A 21,597-nucleotide genomic window follows, 5' to 3' on the forward strand; every position below is an offset into this window, starting at 1 on the left:
CTACCACATGATTTTATATGATTTTTATATAAATGAATGTACCAAAAACAACAACAACAATTCACAAACAGATATTTACAAAGATCATTTTCAAACATACCATCATTACTATACAATCAGTAGCTACTTTACCTAGGGGGTGGCTGGTTCAGAATACTATTTCTTTTATTGTTATATGTTGTTGTATTATGTGCAAAATTGAAATTGAAATACAGTATAACTTCTTTTATCTGCATATTTCTTCGAGTAATTTCTAAACTATTGGCACCTGCTCCGTGATATTTTAATATTATCTTGTTATTTTGAAGTCAAAATATTCTTATTGACGTAGGTGACATCGCTAAAACTGCGACAGCGAACGTTAAAATTTTATATAGCAACAAGGATAAAAAGCTCCTGGAAATAACAACTTGTTCTGTTAATTGTTCACTGTTTTTGGATGGAGAACGAGTGCCTCAGACGCTTGAGGAAAAGGAGGGAGGCACACAAGAGCTCGTGCCCCTCCCCCTCCGCCGCCGTTTACGTTCTTTCATTAAAATTAAGATCATAACTTGATATTGTTCGTCTTTTGTCACTGCGGTTATAATATTGGTAAACAGTGAAACCACAGCCGCACCAACCACATGATTGTGGCTGAACGGTATTCCGGATACACGTTACTCAGTTAAACGTCAACATAACACTTTGTCTCTTACCAAGAATAAATACCCTGTACATGACGCACACCTTCAAGGTTATAGACCGTTGCCATGACTACTGTGCCCACTTTCTGTGCAATATCCGCGATTAGTTTTCCGTTTTATTCAATCAAGACGAGGATGGTGTGACAAAATCACAAGGAAAAGAAGGAGTTTCTTCTATTTTCCGAATACAATACAGTAACAATTCATGCATAAGCTTAGTTGTAGATGGATGCGACATTTTGCAAGATTTTTCCATCTACTAGTACGATGGCGACTCTGTTCCAATAATCGTTTAAGTGTGGAGCAATTTCCAATATTTTTGCGAAGAAGTAGACTTTCAGCCCCCTTAAGTGATGCAACTTGAGAAATAGCATAGAGCTTAAATCAAATCCTGATCCATGGCGGACCTTTTTTCAGCCAAAATAAAGGTTCGTTCAAAGCCAAGACCCCCCTCCCCCCATGCCTACGGATAGAATTAATTTTTTTCCAGGTGTATTCACATTTTCTTGTTCTAAAAGTTTCGATATTTTGAGCCTGTAGTTAACCCTTTCAACAGGTTTCCCAGGAACTACGATCAATAGACAAAATCAACTCAACATGGAAATGTTAGGGACCGTTATAATGAATAGTCTGAATAGCCATTGCCATAAAGAGCAGCAGGAAATTGGCCGCCGCTTTCACCGAGTACGTGGGACTAATGAAACATTTTCGTAATGAAACATCCAGGTTGGAGATATTTTTGCCATCGTTTTGACAAACTCAACAAGGCTGACATTGCTCCCATTTGCGGGGGGGGGGGGGGGCGGGGGGGGGGGGGATTACTCATCATGGGGGTATGAAAAAATACTCATTTGGCCTACTCTGAATAAAAAGTACATCTACGGTAGTAGGCACCATTCTCATTACGGTTTAAAGTTTTTTTTACCAGAAAAAAAGACACTCTTTTGGTCATGCCGGCTACAGACTTTATCATGGAGTGTGCAAATAAGGCTAAACTGAATATAAAAAGACGTTATGTTGTAAACAGGAATGAGACTTTATTGTTCATAAAATTACATACCAATAAAATATCAAAACAAAACGTGTTATGTGACCAAATAACAAAGATTAAAACTGCTTCAGTGAGGTTTTCATGACAATTGCAAAACATGATATTAACATTACTTTCGCCCTCCTTTAAAAGTGACCTTGTACTGACTTTAAATGCTAAGATAAAGCTTTAATACAAGCATCCATTCACCTACATAAGATTTGAGATATAAAATAAGATTATCCACAATGTTTATTTATTTCAAGCTTGACCCCGATGTGTAAAGATAAAGTGCACTTTAAATAAAAGTTATTTATATATATATGACCCTGTCGCTGGCTCCACGAGAGAACTGAACTCAACAGTTGGTTTTAACAATACGGCCGAGAAAGCGAACGCACTTTGACTTCAGATAATCCAGCGACTGTCAAGTTACGTCTTAGGCATAAACCCGTGTCTTACGCTTTGTGGAAGTAACCTAACGACTTCATTGCTGTTGACTACCACCGATATACCTAGTGTCAAAATACGACTGAAAATAGATGAAAATGTTCAGTCTGAAAATTAGGACCAGCTTTCAACTTCAGTTCTTAAGTAAAACAGGTCCAAAGACCACACATAGCAGAGGCTAAAGATCTTCTGAATCGACCCAAGACAGGGGCGGATCCAGGGATATTTTCTGACAGTCTTCTAAATTATCTTTGTTGATCCATCCTCATTTTTGACCGTCTTCCGACAGAAAAAGATAGATATCCGTCTATGTAAACTTGAAAATCTGATCGTCTTCCGGAAGACCCAGAAGACGGCCTAAATCCGCCCCTGCAAGATATAATCACCACTCTACAATAACTTATGTAAACTAGCCAAGAAAATATATTTATATTATGCTTGGTTGTTTTATAATTTCTTATGATATAATGGTTGCAAAAAATACCACACCTGATGCTGAATGAATGATGCATTGTAAACTTAGTTAGAAGCTAGCTGCTGAGAATGTCCAGGTTTTTTATACTGTATACCTTCACCCCACTCAATTAGGAATTTTTTTTTACATGGTTACATAATAATAAACAAAAGCACACTCTTATACATCGTCAGATTGTTTTTATATAATCGGGAAAGATGACATTATCTGATATCACCAAAAGAGTTAATATTCTGTATAACATTTACAGTTATATATGGTATTATATAATATTTTATATTACATAATATCACATATAAAATAAGACTTCAATGTTCAGCTGCTCAGAAGACCATTGCACTTTTTGAGGTAAAAGTAAAATGGGATTAAATTTGGGATTAACCTGTTGTCTATTTAACACATTTTTTTCTTTTCAGTGATATCTCATAACCTTGCTTATATCATTCCTTTTTTCCTTGAAAAAACAAGAGAAACACTTAAACCCACATTAAGAAAATCCATTACCATATACATACTACTATAAAAATTCCTTACGAAAAAAAGTGATATCTTTACCTATAGCATGTCATTCTTTTTTGTTTTCTTAAAATACGAAGTAATTTTATACACACATGAGAAACGTTGTGAAACTAACATGAATAGCCTTAATGTAAAATAATAATAATAATATTATAATAAACCAACTCATTGCCAACCTAATATTATTCCCTTTATAATCTTTAAAATGTTTTTACAAAAACAAGACAAACCTATACACAAATTAACCGTCATTAATGTGACGGCCATACGAAAAACCTTATGTACAAAAGATACTTTTTACAGAACTGACATTTATCAATACCCCACCATTTTGTGTGCCTTTTACTATTTACAATCCAATACTGGATTTTTATTTCACAAGAATAACAAGCCTGACTAAAAACAACTGAGAATTCATATAAAATCAATTCTCTATAAAATTATGATAACAACAACCAACAATAGTAGACTGATGTTCATTTTTTCTATCTTATAGACAGATTGACAAATAACAAAGTAAGACATTGTTACTGTGGTTAAAAGAGAAAATGTGGGAGATAAAATGTCAACTATTAAGTACTAAGTTGTCAAAGTCAAGAAGGCTGCACTTTCAGTAATAAAGCTTACAGTTTTTCCTAGTGTACTAATTTAGAGTTGACAAAGCAGAACATTGTCCCCAAATTGCCTCTCTGTCCTATTAGAACCTGAAGTCCGCTTATAAAAATGTTTAACATGCTAAGATAAATTCTGTGTCTCCTTAAAGAAGACTTAAGCCTATAAGAATCACAAGCAACTGGTGAACAAGTATCATGTCGTGTGAACCCAACTTGCCTGTGAATATAATGACATAAAATTTAAAATGCACATCACAGTAATTAATATGTATATCTTCTCAATTCCATGAAAATACTCAAGATTTAATTTCTGTCATTGGGGGTGTGTCCAGACATGGACAACTGAAGACTGGAAGTAGGTCTAACTTGAGTCATCTGGCTAAAAGATTGTAGAGTGACCCCATCAATTTGTGTCGTCTTGCACTAATAAAAAGCATTACTAATAAAAGTCTGATATAAAATGCCTCCTTAAGTAGACCATTAAGAAATGTGATAGTTATTACAACTTAAAAGCACATGTATACAAATATTATATATTTATCTCTAAAAATATTGAGAGCTCTTTTGTAAATGATAAAAAATGTCCCCTCTCTTCACTCATCCTCCATTTCAGAGACGAGTCTTCGAATAAGAAGCTCCATATCTCCAGCTCGCATTTTTCCAGTCTCTAAAACCTCCTCGTGGTTAGGCACGCGATCATCTTCATAGTCCATGACACACACGTTGGTTATGAGTGACATTCCAAATACCCGCATCCCACAATGCCTTGCTGTGACAACCTCAGGACACGTGCTCATTCCTTGAGGGAAAATTTAAAAAACATAAATAACGATAGAAAAGGATCTGCATGAAATGAAGCCTTGCTGACTGAATGGTTACAATATGACTTAAAAGGAGACATTGTTTGATTTAAAAAAATTGGATTTTTGTCTTTATTATTATTTTGGGGGTGGGGGTTGGAGTGTGGGGGTAAAATACTGCACAAGTGGCCAATCATAACATATCAGCTTTCTTGACAAATTTTTCAAAATTTTCAACGATAATTCCCAAAAGACTAAATGAAAGTTTCAGCTGGCTGTTAATCTAAATCTCAACTGTTGAAATTATTTTTATTAACACAACACACTTCAGGGTTGAGTCTCTGGTAGATGAGTGTTTTGACAGCGCCCCCTGGTGAGTGACAAATTGAAATGGTTAAAGGGGATCGAAAAAAGTGCAAAATTCACACCTCAACTAACAAAGTGGTGGAAAAGGGAAGACGTTGCTTGAGAGAAATGTGAAAAAGGCAGTTTATTACGAGCAAATATGTCTATCCACATCTCTTACCTATGGCGTCTGTCCCTATTAGTCTTAGATATCGCAGTTCAGCAATCGTCTCAAAACTTGGTCCCCCAAGCATGGTGTAAACCCCATCCCGCAGGAAATCACCAAAGCCAAGGTTGTTTGCTATTTCGTGTGCGAGTTTACGCAGTTTTTTGTCGTAGGCTTCTGTCATGGCAGGGAAACGGACACCAAATCTGAAATTTGAAAAAAAAAAAAATTTGAATATAATTTGTGGATGACAAAATTTAAACATAAAAGCTCTTTTTCACTCAGCTCATGCCCAACTGTTATCATTTTATCACATTTTATCATTTTATCACATTTTATCATAGATGACATGATACTGGGGCGGATTGAGGCTGTCTTCTGGGTCTTTCCCGAAGACAGTCAGATTTTCAAATTTGCACTGACAGGTATCTAATTTTTTCTGTCAAAAGACAGTCAAAAATAGAGGATGGATCAATGAGATAATTTGGAACATACAAAATGAAGAAGCCAAAATGGAAGTCAGTCTTCAATGTTCAATACATCTAGCATATGAATCTATAGAATTCTACCAGTAGGTCTGTATATATGAAACAAGTGCAGGTGAACTATTTGCTTAATTAATAACATCTGTATCAAAGGAAGTCACTAACAAGAGTGATATCAAAACAAGCCTAATAAAGGAATTACTTTTTCCTCTAATGATCATTAGTGACAATGCATGGGTCTAGTACTAAAGATTTTCTGAGAACAGTTCCTCGAAGAGGTAAACTTTTAGCTTCGAGTCCAAAATGTATCTTTGTGACCGCAGATCAATCATGGGTGGTCCAATCTATGTGGCGTTGCTTCATAAAAAGGATGAAATACCTCAGTTATTTTAACTTTTTATGGCATGAATAGCTGAAGCAACCACAGTTGCCATAAATAAGTATATAATCAATTGTTAAAAAAGTATATCAAGATTCTTTCTTTATTGACTGGATAACCCACAAAACCATAACAATGAGGATCATTAATCAGAGCAATTAAATAACAAGACAGCAGAACAAAGGGCTTAATGATTATTTTCTTAGCAGGATGATCAGTAACAAACTTGTGGTCAGTTCAGCTATTTACTGAATTTAACAGTCAACACTCCTGGCATTACTCATGCCAGGGGAAGGGAGGGGGGCACTATGCACCCATGCCTTGCCTCGTAGCATCTTATTTCTCTATCCCCCCCCCCCCCTCCACCCTCAATTAAAATAATACTGATAAATAAATAAAAAGTAAGAAGAGTGAAACAAGACTACTGGTATATACTGTAGGAAGTTTTTTACTCCAGTACCTTCATACTATAGAGAAATTGACCTCATTTTATGTTTTATATTTGACCAGGAAACTGAGACAAAATCTTTTTATCCTCCCTAAAGTATGACAGTGAATTCTTACATAAGAGTGGAACATCAGTCCTGTTTTTTCTTTGTCATAACACAGACATTTCTCATCCCTGTTGTAGTCAACTTGGTATATGAAGTATATGTGCAATAAGTGCTTTTTCACATGCAATATACCAACTGTGTCTTATATTGTTACATTAACAAATTAGATGAGTACAATGACAAGGCAAATACATCAATCACAAGCATGTCCACTTAAAAGGTAAACAGCTCATGATGGTGCATATTTCACTATTTTGTTGAATGCACAAAGTGATTTAGTTAAAAAAAATAATTTACTGACTATATCTTGCTGTTTTCTCAACTTAGTGAAAGACAAGTTCATATTTTAAATGGTTTGCACATGAAACATCTACATGATCACAGCATGGACAATGTTATTGCATGCATGGCGCACGCCTTTTTCCACGTGACTGAATAGTCTGGCTTTCTCTGTTGATGAATGATGAGAGAGAAGGGCATAAATAATCTAACTCAAGCTTGTAGCTTCAGTTTAACATATCAATATAAATGGCTGTTAAAAAGTAAACAACAACATGGACTTCAGTTTTCCAGTTACAGTATTGAGCCTCCAGGGAATATTGTTACAGAGATCATGGAGGGAATATTGTTACAGAGATCATGGAGGGAAAACTGTCACTTGCCAGTCAAGAGATATTTTTTATTGGGAAAGAAAAAAAGGTTGTTTCCTTCAAATATAAATTCAATAAATAACTGAATAAAAAATATATTGATGGTTGAATAATAAAAAAAACAGATGCAGATACTGGTATATAGACATCCACAAGCAAAGACAGGAGTAAACAAACAAACTAACAAACATATAAACTGTCTACCTCTCACCATTTTCTCCCACCAGAGGGTTGTGAATAAATAAAAAAAAACAAAACAAACAAACAAACAAATAAATATATCAAATAAATATATAAACCGTCTACCTCTCATCATTGTATCCCACCAGAGGGTTATAAATAAATAAATAAATAAATAAATAAATAAATAAATAAACAAATATATTAAATAAATAAATAAATAAATTGTCTACCTCTCATCGTTGTCTCCCACTAGGGGGTTATTGCTGGCCATGCCCGGCATGTTGATGTGGTCCTTAATGAGCATCAAATCTCCCACGTGATAGTCTGGGTTCACGCCGCCCGCCGCGTTGGTCACAAACAGCGTGTTCACGCCCATCAGTTTCATCACACGCACTGGCATTGCACACTGGAGTGATAGAAATGAGGATTTTGTGTAAATTTTTATTTGTGTGTTAGTAATTTTATACTATCTTCATCATATTTTCATTGCAACTTATACTACAGCTGCTGTCTTGAAGGACATGCATCACACTCACATGTGTATATACGCACATACATGCAAAGCTGCATCCAAAGAGGCAATGATACAAACAAGTGCAATCACAGATATATAAATATACACATAATTTATACAAACAATTGCATGCAGGCACGCACACACACACACATGCACACACATACACACAGAGAGAGAGAGAGAGAGAGAGACTCTACTTTGCAAATCCACAAACTATCAAAAACATTATATATAAATCATCTTGTTAACTGAAAGCTAAAGAGAACGATTAATTTTTCATGTACTCCCCCATCACATTCATCCTCATCTTCATCAAATGTTACATCAGTTGCCAGAATAAGCATTGTTAACACAACACATGCACACACCCAGGTCATTTCACTTAATATTCCTTCCAATTATGTTATAAATAGGGCAATACCTTACTGAATGTGCCATCAATGAATTAAACGTCATTATTATCATTATTTATGTTTTCCAGTTTCCCTCCCTTGTCCAACAACAAGGTTAAGCCAAGGGTCATGCAGGTCATGACAGGAATGTTGATTTTTCAAAACACAATTGATAACATGACAGTAGATGTCTATCTCGAGAAGAAGTATTTCATAATTCTATAATCTTCAATTATTTAATAGTTGTTTTTCTTGGGTGCACTATGACAAACAAACCCTGGGCTATCCAGTGGTATCAGATATCATTTTCAAAACACCATTCATCAATACCATGACATTAATGGACCACTCTGTCCAGGCAAAATACGAAACTTATTCATCTGTGATTTTCTTAAGGGCGGTGTGATACACGGCTCATGGAGTCAGATGATAACTTGGCACACGCACATGTAGTTACAGCGGCGAATATATTTTAAAACATGGAATTAATTTTTTGCTCAAGGTTTTAAAATTGCACAATCATGATGGCCAAAGTGGGAGACGTACGTCAACCTGGATTGAAAATTGGCCTTTAGTTATAAACAAAGTAAGAAACAGATTAAATAACTGTGTCCCACTGTTTTCTGAACATAAATTCTTAAAAATTGCACTTGGGGTATCAAAATAATTAACTATATATGGTTAGTTCAGGTTTATATAATTTTATATGTATTGCTCTATGTTGAAAACAATATTCTTGCATGCCCATTTAGATATTGATCTGTCTTTACAAGTTATGCACTTTCATTCACTTCAGTATATTAATAGAAAAAATTCCAATAATATGAGGACAAAGGTGATGCGGCTTTTTTCACTGAACTTCTACTGACAGGCAACATAAGTGGTGGTTTGGATGCAAACTCACTTACAAGTGATATATTTACTAGATCATATGTTGTACTTTGAAACAATTGAGCAAGTCTACCTCATAATCCCTTAGGTCATTTAATGGCAGAATTTTTTCAAAAGCATTTGTCAAGAAAGATTTTGAGATCAATCAGTGCTCCCAGATTGTGAGATCTGAGACAATAGCATCGATAATTTCAGAATGAATATCTCGCATCCAAGCAAACTGAGAATCTCTTTTTGTTCCTCACAGATTTTGCAGACTTGGGCTCTTAAGACATACATGTATTGCAGTAAAATGATGCAATGAAAGACAACCGTGTCCAAAAAATTTCCCCATCTCTCTCTCTCTATCTCTCTCTCATACAAATATCATGAATATTTATTTATTATTTCATTTATTTACTTGTCACTAGGCAAAAGTGAAATGAGAATGAGAGGGTGGGGAGAGAAAAGCATTACGAGTACATGGATGATTATTTATTCATTAAATCTGTAATTATAATCAATGAAAAGGTCTCTTGACTGCTAGCTGCTCTCTTAAAGGCATAGCAACTGTTCATCAATTGATTTCCCTGGGATAAATGATGATTTTCCCATACTTACCACTAGTTAATGCATCCATTCCAACATTCAAAGTTGGTCCATGATTTTTTTAAGTTATATTTTTTGTCGTGATTTTTAAAGAGAATATTATGGAGGTATAACAATCTATGAACGTCCAATGGCAAGCACAAATTCCAGAATAATTGTGACGCTGTTTTGGTGGTAAAATGGAATTTATTATATTTCTCTGAGTTGCTTACAATGTATTTATTGTGAAATATGAATCTCATACAAACAGTTGTAACCCCTTTAAAAACTCTTGATAATATCCTTGAAGGTAAAGGCTGACTGAAGCTAACTGAAGGCTGAAGCAATGTTGATAATACTGCTTCTATTTTCTTGGCCAAAAGGCTTTATTATTTTCTGTACAACAGCATAAAAACAGGTGACCAATTGAGATAAATTATGCAATAAAGAGTATCACTGATAATAACTGGATCAGTGAAATGTAGCTCTGATTTGGAAATCAACTGTGACAGCTAAGACCATGTAATGCCTACCTGCACCTGTATACTTACAATGCGGCTGATAACAAGAACAAATTACCCAAATAAACTGTTACTTTAAAAAGTGATTTTTTTTCAGCTCTGTTTTAAGGGCTTTAAGGTGTCAAGTGTTCAGTGCAGTTAGTTGAAGGACAAAATTTCAATGGCTAGGACGTATCCAGGACAACCTGAACAGAATATTGCCTTTCTTTCCCTAACTGGGTCAGCTGATGTCAGTGACAAAAGGTAAGTGAAAATTCTCTTTCATAATGCCCCGTTTATTTCCATTTGACTGGGCACCTTTTGTGCAGTTTTGAGATAAATGAAGAAAAAAAAATAGGTAAGTTACATGATGTGAAATGAAAACTAATTGTTTTGCTCATGCACGTTTTTGCATGACATTCGTGCAGTAGCCATTTCCACATCACCCCCACAGCCAAAGGCTATACTCTTATCTGCATTGGTTTTGTTGGTTTGTTTTAACAAAATTAAATTAAAATGGACAAGATTAATTTATTAAGTTCTTCAAATATTTTGATAAAATTTTCAGTACAGGAAAGAAGTTATTAAAATAAATCTAATATTTAAGGGCCTTTTTATAATTATTATTTTTATTATTATTACATTTTGCCTTGATGGAGATACAGGTGTCCACTCTGAGTGCTGCCCTGTTTAACATATCAATAATAGAAAAATAAGCTGAAACCTCCTTAACTAAACCCCAAAACTCTCCTTTCCCCAGAGTATCAATTAATAATTAGACTTCAATTTCCATATGAGAAATTTCAAGAATATTTCAAATTGCATTTGGCAGTAAAGATAGCCGAGTTTTAACTCTTTCTACCCTCCTTCTAGAAGATTTAATTGCTTCATTAACATTAAGTCAAGGTAAATTTTATTGTTCACTTCCAAATAGAAGCCAAACTTTTGACTTGAATCACCTTGAGAAATCAACCCCAGCCAGTTTCACAAGAGAACCGAGACTGTATCCAAACTTTTATGCTGATAAAAGGACATTATGTAACAATTCTATAACATTACATTGCACATAATGTACTTAATGTAAATTAAACAACCATCAACAATTTGTTATGTTCCTATTATGGATAGAAAGAACCATTCTAAATGTCTCCCAGTCTGTAGTTGACTATAACAATTGTGCATACAATGAAGACTTGTCTTCACTTTTACATTATCATGAATGATTAGATACAATCAAAATAAATCTTGTCTGTCAATTTTCTGTGTTTTATTTATTTATTTATTTATTTTTTATTTTTTACAAAGGTAAAACGTAGTGTCCATTATATACAAGGATGACACTTTCAAGGTCACTGTTTATGGAGTGCATACCAAATGTCTTGTTATTATTTTAAGAAAAACATGCTACAAAGTTTCTTTTGTTTTGTTTTCTTTTATGTTTTATGTGACTCATGAATTTTGTCACCTGACAAGAAAAGACACAACAAAGATACAACTGCCAATTTTTTCCTGCAGTTTTTATCAAAGGGTTAAACAGCAGATAAAGGAACTGATGAGTATTCAAAAAGACTAGTCTACACCTGTTCATGTCTGCAAAGAGTGTTTTTTGCCTTTACATCCAAATAAAATAATTATAAATGGATCTTACTTGTCTAATCACGTTTTCAAGATTGATCCTTTCCAGGCAATCATGACACTATATATATTTATTGACACAAACCTAAAAATAATTTCAGGAAGATTGGGATTAGCAATTTTAAAGCATGCTAACCAAAAAATTAAAAAAAAAATTAAAAGCTTTTCACCAGATGTGGAAATTTCGGACTCTAGCTTGAAATACAATGCGTGACATTGAGTGTCATTTAAAGGTTATCATTCCGTTTGTTGGGAGACATTTTTTCCAGAAAAGACATCAAGGTGACTTGTATCCTCCAATCTGTCTTATTTAAAACCCCAAATAAAACTAGAGTGACAAGTTTCCTACATAAAGTATGTGCTTTGCAAAGTAAACAAATGTGTTTACATATGTCGCAATTGTAACTGAAAATAATCTTTATTGCTATAAAAAGCTAGCCAATGAGAGCACCACTTTCCCCAGACGTATGACCTTGTTGATGTCTGGCCTTGTTTCCACCTCTGCCTCATTCATTTTCAGATTTGGGTGACGACCATGACCAGGAACTGCCACAAATTTCTTTCTTACAAATACAATTGTACATCAAAATTGTCTTTGAAATATGGCTAATTTGATAAATCTCAGTTCTGACAAGGCTTTTTGTTTTGTTTGCAGTCACCAAAATATTAATTCAATATGCAAACTTATGTCACCTTACAACTCAAACAAACCTTGAAGAGATTTCGTAATCCACGACCAATTTTTCATGTACTAGTACACATTTTTGGGCAAAAGGCAGTGTGTTTTAACTTAAAGCCCTATCCAAAAATATTAAATATTCATTAACCAGGAATATATATACTTCCCAGTCCTAAAGTATTTGAAGTATTGCAGAGTCTACCGTCTATAAATGTCACTGCTCAATAACTGCACTACAGGAATGTAAGGGGTAGAAAATATAAACAGTACAAGTTTTCTTTATCTTTTGACATCTAATACAAAACATGCTGTCAGAAAATTGACAACATTTTGCAAGGAGAACTTCCAAGTCATTTGCATATTGCTTTAACAACACTTGGTCAACATCAGTCACATGACACTATTCCACCTTTCACACCAAACACAATATCACACTCTAAACACAGCAAATTTCACACTTATTAGCATCTACATTACAACCAACATTTTGCTTCAGCTGAATGTATAAAAAGGGTGACACAAGTTGGCAAAATAAATAAGTAAATAAATAAGAATAGCAATAATAAATTTTTCATAAACAAAATTAAAAGTTTTTAAAAGAATTTTGTTTAAAGATGTCCACTTGTATTTACCTTCCATGCTGGATAGCCTTCATACATGTGAAATCTTCCCTGCATACACATCACAGACTTGTCTCCAATCTTGCCAAATACCAGACGTCCTGCGTGGCCAGGCACTGAAAGCAACAGTCACATGATCAGAACACATACCTTTGTGTTTGGAAATATATTTCATATGGTCGCTGAGACCAAGAGGTACTAGAATATATCTATATGTAAGGCTGAGATAATAATAATAATAATAATAATACATCAGTCAAGTTTGGAGTTCAAAACTCTAGGTTATCTACCTCACCTCTATTTAGGTTACAAGCCAAAAACATGCACCACAATCATATCAATAACATTACATGCACACACATATATAAATAAACAATGACCTTTTGGCGATAGACCCCCTTTGTGAAGGAATTTTATATCTCACAGATTGCATTAGATTATGCCCTATATCAAAGGCACAATGTACGTACATTAATAAGCGATCTTAAGAAAATCTTTAAGAGAAGTCTAATGAAAATGAATAAATAAAAGGATATATACCAGGTAAATACACGCACATGATAACATATTTATTTATGTGTAGGGAATAATAATAATGTTTTGCTCAGAACATTAATCTTCTATAACCACTGTAGCATGTTATGCTTCTATGATGTGGGAGATTCGGGGGGAGGGGGGGGAAGGGGGGTGTGGAATGGATTGAGGAAGGGGAGGCAAGAGAAACCCACTTGCTCCAGCAAGGGATCTGTCAAGATATCATGGTGAAAATGCCAACGCCTTTAATTTTACATTTGCTGCCCACGAACAAAGTGAAGCAAAACTGCTTTTAAATTGCATGTACTTGCATTGTACTACCCCCCCCCCCCCAAACCTCCAACCTTTGTAAATTCCCTTTTACCGTAACCTGAATGCATGTTACAGGGGAAGATCCAGAGCTATTTTCTGACAGTCTTCCAAATTATCTTTGTTGATCCATCCTACAATTTTGACTGTCTTCCAACAGAAAAAAATAGATACCCATCAATGTAAACCTGAAAATCTGACCGTCTTCTGGAAGACCCAGAAGACGGCCTAAATCTGCCCCTGTACATGTGTTATTATGTATAATATTACACACACACACATTCACCTATGTGCATGGATTGAGTCATAATTGTGTTCTTTATGTTCTGTTCAAGACATCAATCTTACAAATATAACACCTCTGCAGTTAGCTTTGCCTTAGAATCTATTATGGTAGTCACTAATCAGAAATTCATTTGAGTCTAAGATTGAGTGATAATATGTTTAGTTTTAAGTAGCTTTCCAGGAATTTCTGGATTGGGATTTAAAAGCCATGCCATCATGCAATGTAATAATGCTACCCTGTGCTGAGTGCTTGTATCCAGTATAAATTTTTTTCTCGTCTATTCATCAGAATAATTTAGCTATGTGAAATTATGTGTAAACGTGTTTATACACGTGTGTATGTGTGTGCATGTACATGTGACACATGCCTATAGTTTTGTCAGCCCAGTTAATCATTAAAAGCACAGTACCAATGACGTACATCATAATCTGTCCATCTTTTTCACATCAAATATACAAAATGCATCTTATGTACTCTCAATCCACAGTGTTATTTATCCAGTTAAACAACAGTAATCAATGTAATTTAGCCCACATTATTGGCTGCACTGACATAACAATACATAGCAGACAATGAAAATTTCTTTTCCTTTTTCCTTTAGACTGCACAACTTGCTTGGTGCCACGTAATCAGTGTACTCGTATAAAGAAATTCTGTTAAGATTTTAATTACCATTAACCTGTGTGTGTGTGTGTGTGTGTGTGTGTGTGTGTTTGCATGCATGTGTGTGTATGCTACAAACTACAGTGAAGCAGATATTACGACATATGAGATAAGACAGTTAATGTCAGATCAAACACTGACTTGTTGCCAAAAGGTGTGTGTATATATACCATAGGTCAAGGAAGGATAAATTAAGCATGTCAGTGAGTAAAGCTGGCATTTACGTAAGTTCACAATTAACATATAATTATAACATATACGCAAGGACACACATCCTCTTTTCTTTCCCCAGTTTAGTATCAGAAACCTAATAATCTAGATTCTGGCAATGTGCATATATATATATATATATCCATAAACCAGAAAAAACAGATGTTTTTAATTTCTCAGCACCATGATCTGAACACCATAGATAACTGCATACAACAAAACACCAAAAATTGGGTCTTGTGTTTCTTTTCAGTATTCGCAGACATAACATTAATTGGCACAATTTCAATGTATTTTTCTAAACACGGCAGAATTCGATCAACAAATCATGGCAAAAGGCCATTGTATGAAATATGTTTATATAAGGTTACGATACAATGTCTGACATTTAACAAAATCTGGTTTTTATGGCTTTTTGAGCAATTACTAGGAATTTTCTCCATGTAAATGCCATACGACAAATCTCTCATTTATTTGCCACCTGTCAGAATGATTAGATTCTTCTGTGTTATTATGGTGATGTATACTGGAGACACTTATATGTACATGTAGAGTTTCTAGTTAGGTTTGCATGGCCAGCATAACCTAGAACACACAAACTCTGATGGGGCATTTCACAAGAGTTTTAGACCAATTATTTGGTCTAATTTGACTCGAGGTAAATCAGATAAATCAGGTGTAGAACAATCCAAGCTTACATATGATCATTATCACACAAAGTGCCTATAGCTATAGACTGTTTGTCGCCCATAGAGGTCAACCTCACTTCAATTTTAATCTTAAAAGAAGCCGCGAAAGCAGAGCTGAAAACAATTACTTGCAACACATTTTTTAACTCTCAGAAAGGTGAAAACTGTCTAATATTAGTCAGCCAGTGAACAAATTATTCCTAAACAATGTCATGGTATGACTGAGGTCTCTACAGCAAAGCAATCATCATTATTACTCATTCCATCGATTGTTTGAATAAACCAGTGATATTTGCCATCGCCTGGATTTTTATGGATTTTTACTTCAGGTTGATCTCTGAAAAGATCAATATACCTGGTTCTCAGCCAGGATTATCAATTCAGATAAGCTAATGGAGCTGTAGCTTCAAGTTGCATGCAAGTAATTTCAAACAACTGTTTTTTTAAACCCTTTCAGGTCATTACCCAACATTGCAACAGGCTGTGAAGTAAAAAAAAAAAAGGCAAGAAGAAAAAGAAAAATCAATGATGTAGTCATTTGCAAAGAATGTATCATTGTGTTTTCCAGCGTTAAGTTACAGAAGATGAAGGGTCATGATACATAATCAAATATTCAATTATCACAATTGGAGATGGAAATATGATTGCAGCGCTTAACACTGGCTTCGTAACAGCACTCAATGCATTCTTCTGCAGCTTACGTTGTCAGACATTCTATACATTTTTATCAGTACTCTCATTATGGAGCAATTAGACCCTGATTTCCATCCCGAAGTTAAAATTTTTCACTTTTTGCAATGTACTTATGTACAATGTACGTCCTATGTCGTGTATCCACTGATTTGGACAATTTTGATTTAGATTAAAGTTTACTGGGACCTACTAGTTATAAATGGTGGCCATTAAAGTGAAAAGTTGAAAGCAGGGTTTCCCCAGGATTTGGGGTACAGAGTGTCCAAAATGTGAATATGTAATTTGGTCATTGATTGAAGGGGAGTCCAACCCAAGCAAGCCCAACCAACCAACCAACCAACCCAAACTGCATGAACAGAACAACGTAATGATATAAGAACCCATGATTGCTATTTCATCTTCAATAGATTTAGTATATTTTACCTGAACATTCCCAAATCATGGAGCGACAGAAGGCTACATTCTTTCCTCCATCATAACCATGCTTATATCATAGTAATTACTCAGTACTTTTTAAAAATAATAATGATTACGTAGTGCTTTGTTAAGAAAAACTCAAAATAGCTGATTATTTTTTCTAAAAAATTAGTTGCATTTTTTTTATACACAGACAAATCTTGAAAAACCTGAAGTAAATCTTGGAACAACTTAAAGTGCAGACCACAAGAAGCCATAGCTAGCTGCAATATAATGGCCCTTTTTATTCATAAATGAGTAGGACAGGGATGTATTTACAGAAAGGCTTTTCCCTTCCATAACAATAGCAAGTACTGGTACCCCGCCATCAGGGGAAACAAGTGCATTTTTCTGCTTAATCAAAACAGTTTACATTTAATTCTGTTACAATTACTTTTGTACTTGATCCCTTTTCTTAGTCAAAAAAGCTAAACTTCTGGTTTTGTAACTTTTATAACAGACAAAAACTATTATCATCAATCAAAAAAGAAAAACTCATTCTCCATTACAGACAATGTTCAGACAGTTAAATGGCAATATACGTAGTAATGGCCTTATGTTAAGGTCAAATAAGTGCAAACTGAAAATACTGGTTTACAAGCTTTTAAAAGAAATTAGTTCATGGCATCCAGATTTTTTTTAAAATTGTTATTCTTATTATTATTTTTGCAAAAAAAAAAAAAGGCCAAAGACATTAATCTTTGTGCCCCTGAAAATGAAAATAAAATAAAATTATTACTTTTCATGCACCCAATATGAGAAAATTTATCAAATGAATCTACAGGTTCTCTATAAACTGAAAATTTATGACAAGAGACTGGCAATAACTGACAGCAGCCTTAGTAGGGTCACTTCCAGCATAATTTCCAACTGGCCTCAGAGGCCCTCAGCACTGTCCAACATCCTCCAAAATATCACATTTCCTGTCATAATTCACTGTGGTGGTCTCATTTACTACCTTGGAAGGTTGGTGGTCACACGGGTTAATGATTGCAATCAAGTTGGTCATGTGAGTCACTCTCATGGTATAAATGAAATATCAGTAATACCAGAATGTTATGTTTGCTAGGGAAAGTTTGCAAAAAAAAAAAAAATGCTACACTATCCTAATTAAATAAAAAAAAAACTCACAAAACTCAGATTTTTATTATATAAATACTTTCCATAACTTGTGAGTGTTACTTAAAGTGACTAATTAATTCTTCAAAGTATAATTGAAACATGATAGAAGTTACATCTGACGGATGGACAGACAGACAGACAGACAGACACCCAGTCATTCAATAACACAGACAGGTGGATGTACAATAACATAAACACACAAGACTTCCAGACAGTTTAAAGTACACAGACACCAGCAGACAACAAGGACCATTTCAAAGGCTACCATAACATCATTCATCATGGTGACAGCCAATTTGTTACCCTAATAATTCTGCCCTGCCAGCAAATTCCATGAAGGCAAAACCTGGCCTAAAACCCATGAATCCACAGGTTAACCCATTTCCCAAGTATCCATTTAGATTTCACCCAAGTTATCCACATGGATATTCACATGGATATGTATACATGTTCACCACACTGTGAACCTCTATCATGACAAACTGTAAAAAGATATATATATATATATATATATATATATATATATATATATCGCGTGATGTGACCCCTGTGCAAAAGAGGGCACCACTATTCACATTTCATTTCATGACACAGAGCCATTAGTTTATTCCAAAATTTTTTTCTGACATATATCTTAGCACATCTTTTTCCCCAGACAAGGTAATATTTATTGTGGTAAAACATTTCCGACTTTCAACATGAGACCCCCAATGAACGTCCAGCAGATGCTAGCAGACAATCTTACCTTGATCGATGTAAAAATTTATCTTACACCTCACAAAAGGAATCAAGGGTATACGAGTTATCATTTCTGTACTGATCGAAGCACTGATTTCTGAATCCTGTCATATGGTTGCGACAGTCAATTCCCCCATTTTTATCAGCATTCTCTTCATTCTTTTAGTAGATGTTCTGACACCCGTAAATTCAAACACCATAATAGGTTATGCCAATAATTTATTATAAATGACCTTTTAGGGGCTTTTTCACAGAAAATTGATACCTCGATCTGTACGTCACTTTGTGAGATTCAAACAGAAAGACATGTTGTAAAGTTAAGAAACACTGCTTTTGAATACAAACGTTTTTATTGGACTGAACAACTAAGTGATGGCCACATCATAGCAGACACCTGTCCTTCTAAAACTGGACACATTGTCCTATCAGATTCCAGATTGAAATATGGGACGTAAAAATTCAGTAAAAGGTTCTCAAACACATTAATGCCTTGAAACAAATCAATTGATAGGGACTTGCATCCTTTTTGTTAAGTAAGTTTTATAGTCAGCTTTTTTACGTACGTTTTTTGATGAACCTTTAGGGATAATTTTCACAGCCAACGTCATGCAATTTCTCTCCAACATGATGACTTACCTGTGCTTACGGGAAAGTTTGGAATATCTTTGTATGCCAGACATTCTTTCTCAGACAAGGTTTCGGCTAGCCCGCCTAGGCCACTTCCACAGATAATGGCTATCTTGGGTCTCTGTTTTGTGCATGTGAGGACGTATTGGGCGATTTTATCTAAATCTTCATAGGAGTAGCTAGACCTAGAATGAAATATGAAACAAAGTTATAAAAATGTATCAATCTTAAAAACAATGTATCAAACTATACCAATGATGAAATGTAAGATAAATATTTGTAAGTTCTACAAAATGTACAGTATATCACATAAGTCAATTTAAAAACAAACCCAGCATTACGCCTACATATCATTGTTAGACGTACAGATGTTGAATTCTCATGTCAAAAATGAACAAAAAAAATGGTGTCTTCTACCAGCAACAAAAATGGTAAATACTTGACCTCACACAAAAAAAGAGAATATGATACAAGTTTGACATCCAAAATGGGCATTTTTTAAAATCTGTACCTATAAGCCTAAATATATTTCAGACAAGTTTTGATATAACAGTAGTGACAAGTTTCAGTTGGCAAGGCAGACAGAAGCAAGAGATCGAGTGTCTTCATTATTAGCTACCAGACTTGGACTTAGTCTTTGTTTCCTTTATTAAAAAAAAAAAAAAGATGTCAGTTCTTCATCCAAGCAGTATAACAATACAAACACCAAAGTATATATTTACTTTTTTGAAAAAATGACAAACTGTAAAAAGAAGGAAGTATACGCAAGTCCTTAAATTACAGGACAGTTTTTCTCTCAGCATTTAACAACACTAAAGAAGAGAAGAACTGGAAACGCATAATCATAATAACAGAGCAATATTATTTTGTTAGACATATAAGAATTTAATTACAATCCTGGTAAAAGCAATCTTCTTTTATAACTGATGTCAAAAGGTGACAAATGTTTATCAGTAATTGCTGATCACGTGTCACAGACACACCTCCTTTTTAACCAATCAGAGCGTGAGATAGGGGACACACAAATTGGCACAACTCCAAATGCCTGAGCACTTTTCAACTTCCAAAAAACCCCGGCTTTACGCTACGTCCTGCCTAGTCTCGAGTGGCATTTTACCTACAATAAAATAAATTAGCGTTTTCTTTTCTTGACAGCATTCTTTTCTAAAAGTCGTTCTGTCATACACACTTGTCGTCCTGTTGAAAATATTGTCCAATATCAAGTTGCAATACAAACAACTATATATGAGCCTACAGAGGACGTCTTACCGGACCACTAACCATTTACAGTAAAGAATGACACGAAACTGAGTTGCCTTACTGCAGTGTCAAACGGTAAACAGGAGTCTCTGACTTGTTATCGTTACGCCACGCGGTGTCAAAATACCGCCCCTGGGCACTCGGGTTCAGGTCAGTAGATTCAGTCCAGTTTATGTATTTGTGAAAACATCGCGAAAAACACTCCGTTTTACCACAACAACACAACAAAGATTCCACCCGCTTCCTAACTCACCCTAATCCTCGAACGCTTCCGGTAGATATCGTCAAACCAACTACGCCATTCATTGTAAAATTCTGTTATGAATCGACTGAGAAAAGTGTGTTCTTGAGTGCTGCTCTCTCGCCGGCTTCCAAGTCTGTTATGAGTGGTATAGTTGACCTTGAGCAGGTTTTTACGTCAAGTGCGCTCTGACGTCACTGTCTTCATTGAGATTCATTCACGAGGTCAAATGTACCGGAAACACTACCTTGTGGTGGATGACGAAATACAACTATAAACCAATCAAATGGACGGCGATGCAGAGCGATCCTTTTTTTTTTTCTTTTTTGCACGTGACTCAGAAACAAATTTGTGAGTAGATGATGAAATTATGAAAATAAGCATATGTGTAGTGCCACGTTCACCCCCCCCCTCTTTTTTAATGTCCGAAGAATTCAGACCACACGGAAAAAAATAGTTGAGCAAAGCAAATGTATATAGCAACGGTCAACAAGATTAACTGTTTATTTTTCCTATGTAGGACAGAGGGAGTGAAATGTGCTTAGTTTTGTTGGTTTCGCTTGTTATACTGGTTTTCGGAAGGGAGAAGCTAGGGGGGATGGCCCATGGGGATATCTCCGTAACTTGGGGTAAGG

At 35.0% G+C, this 21,597-nt stretch overlaps 2 protein-coding genes across 2 annotated transcripts in view; one reads left to right on the forward strand and one right to left on the reverse strand.

Moving 5' to 3' along the window:
- Window positions 1–1,695: 1,695 nt before the first annotated feature.
- On the reverse strand, window positions 1,696–21,157 carry LOC106172527 (purine nucleoside phosphorylase). The gene is made up of 6 exons (XM_013553282.3): window positions 20,975–21,157; window positions 19,471–19,646; window positions 13,147–13,250; window positions 7,564–7,739; window positions 5,098–5,288; window positions 1,696–4,570 (listed from the first exon to the last, which is right to left on the reverse strand). The coding sequence occupies exons 1-6, from the start codon at window positions 21,025–21,027 to the stop codon at window positions 4,365–4,367; spliced, it is 906 nt and encodes a 301-aa protein (XP_013408736.1). The 5' UTR covers window positions 21,028–21,157; the 3' UTR covers window positions 1,696–4,364.
- Window positions 10,333–21,597, forward strand: part of LOC106172524 (centrosomal protein of 89 kDa) — a 38,019-nt gene continuing 26,754 nt past the window's right edge. The window contains exon 1 of the mRNA XM_013553277.2: window positions 10,333–10,464. The gene's annotated coding sequence lies outside the window, so the exon portion shown is untranslated. The remainder of the gene's footprint in view (window positions 10,465–21,597) is intronic.

Source organism: Lingula anatina, chromosome 4 (genome assembly GCF_051362555.1).
Source record: "Lingula anatina isolate TDL-2025a chromosome 4, LinAna3.0, whole genome shotgun sequence".
Lineage (NCBI taxonomy): Eukaryota > Metazoa > Brachiopoda > Lingulata > Lingulida > Lingulidae > Lingula > Lingula anatina.

Bases quoted from the DNA above. Each gene is read 5' to 3' on its own strand.
- LOC106172527 (XM_013553282.3), bottom strand. From the start codon at position 21,027: ATGAATGGCGTAGTTGGTTTGACGATATCTACCGGAAGCGTTCGAGGA. The intron at 13,251-19,470 runs GTAAGTCATCAT...TGTTGCTTTCAG, and splicing joins AAACTTTCCCGTAAGCACAG to TGCCTGGCCACGCAGGACGT. The intron at 7,740-13,146 runs GTAAATACAAGT...CTATCACTCCAG, and splicing joins AAGGCTATCCAGCATGGAAG to TGTGCAATGCCAGTGCGTGT.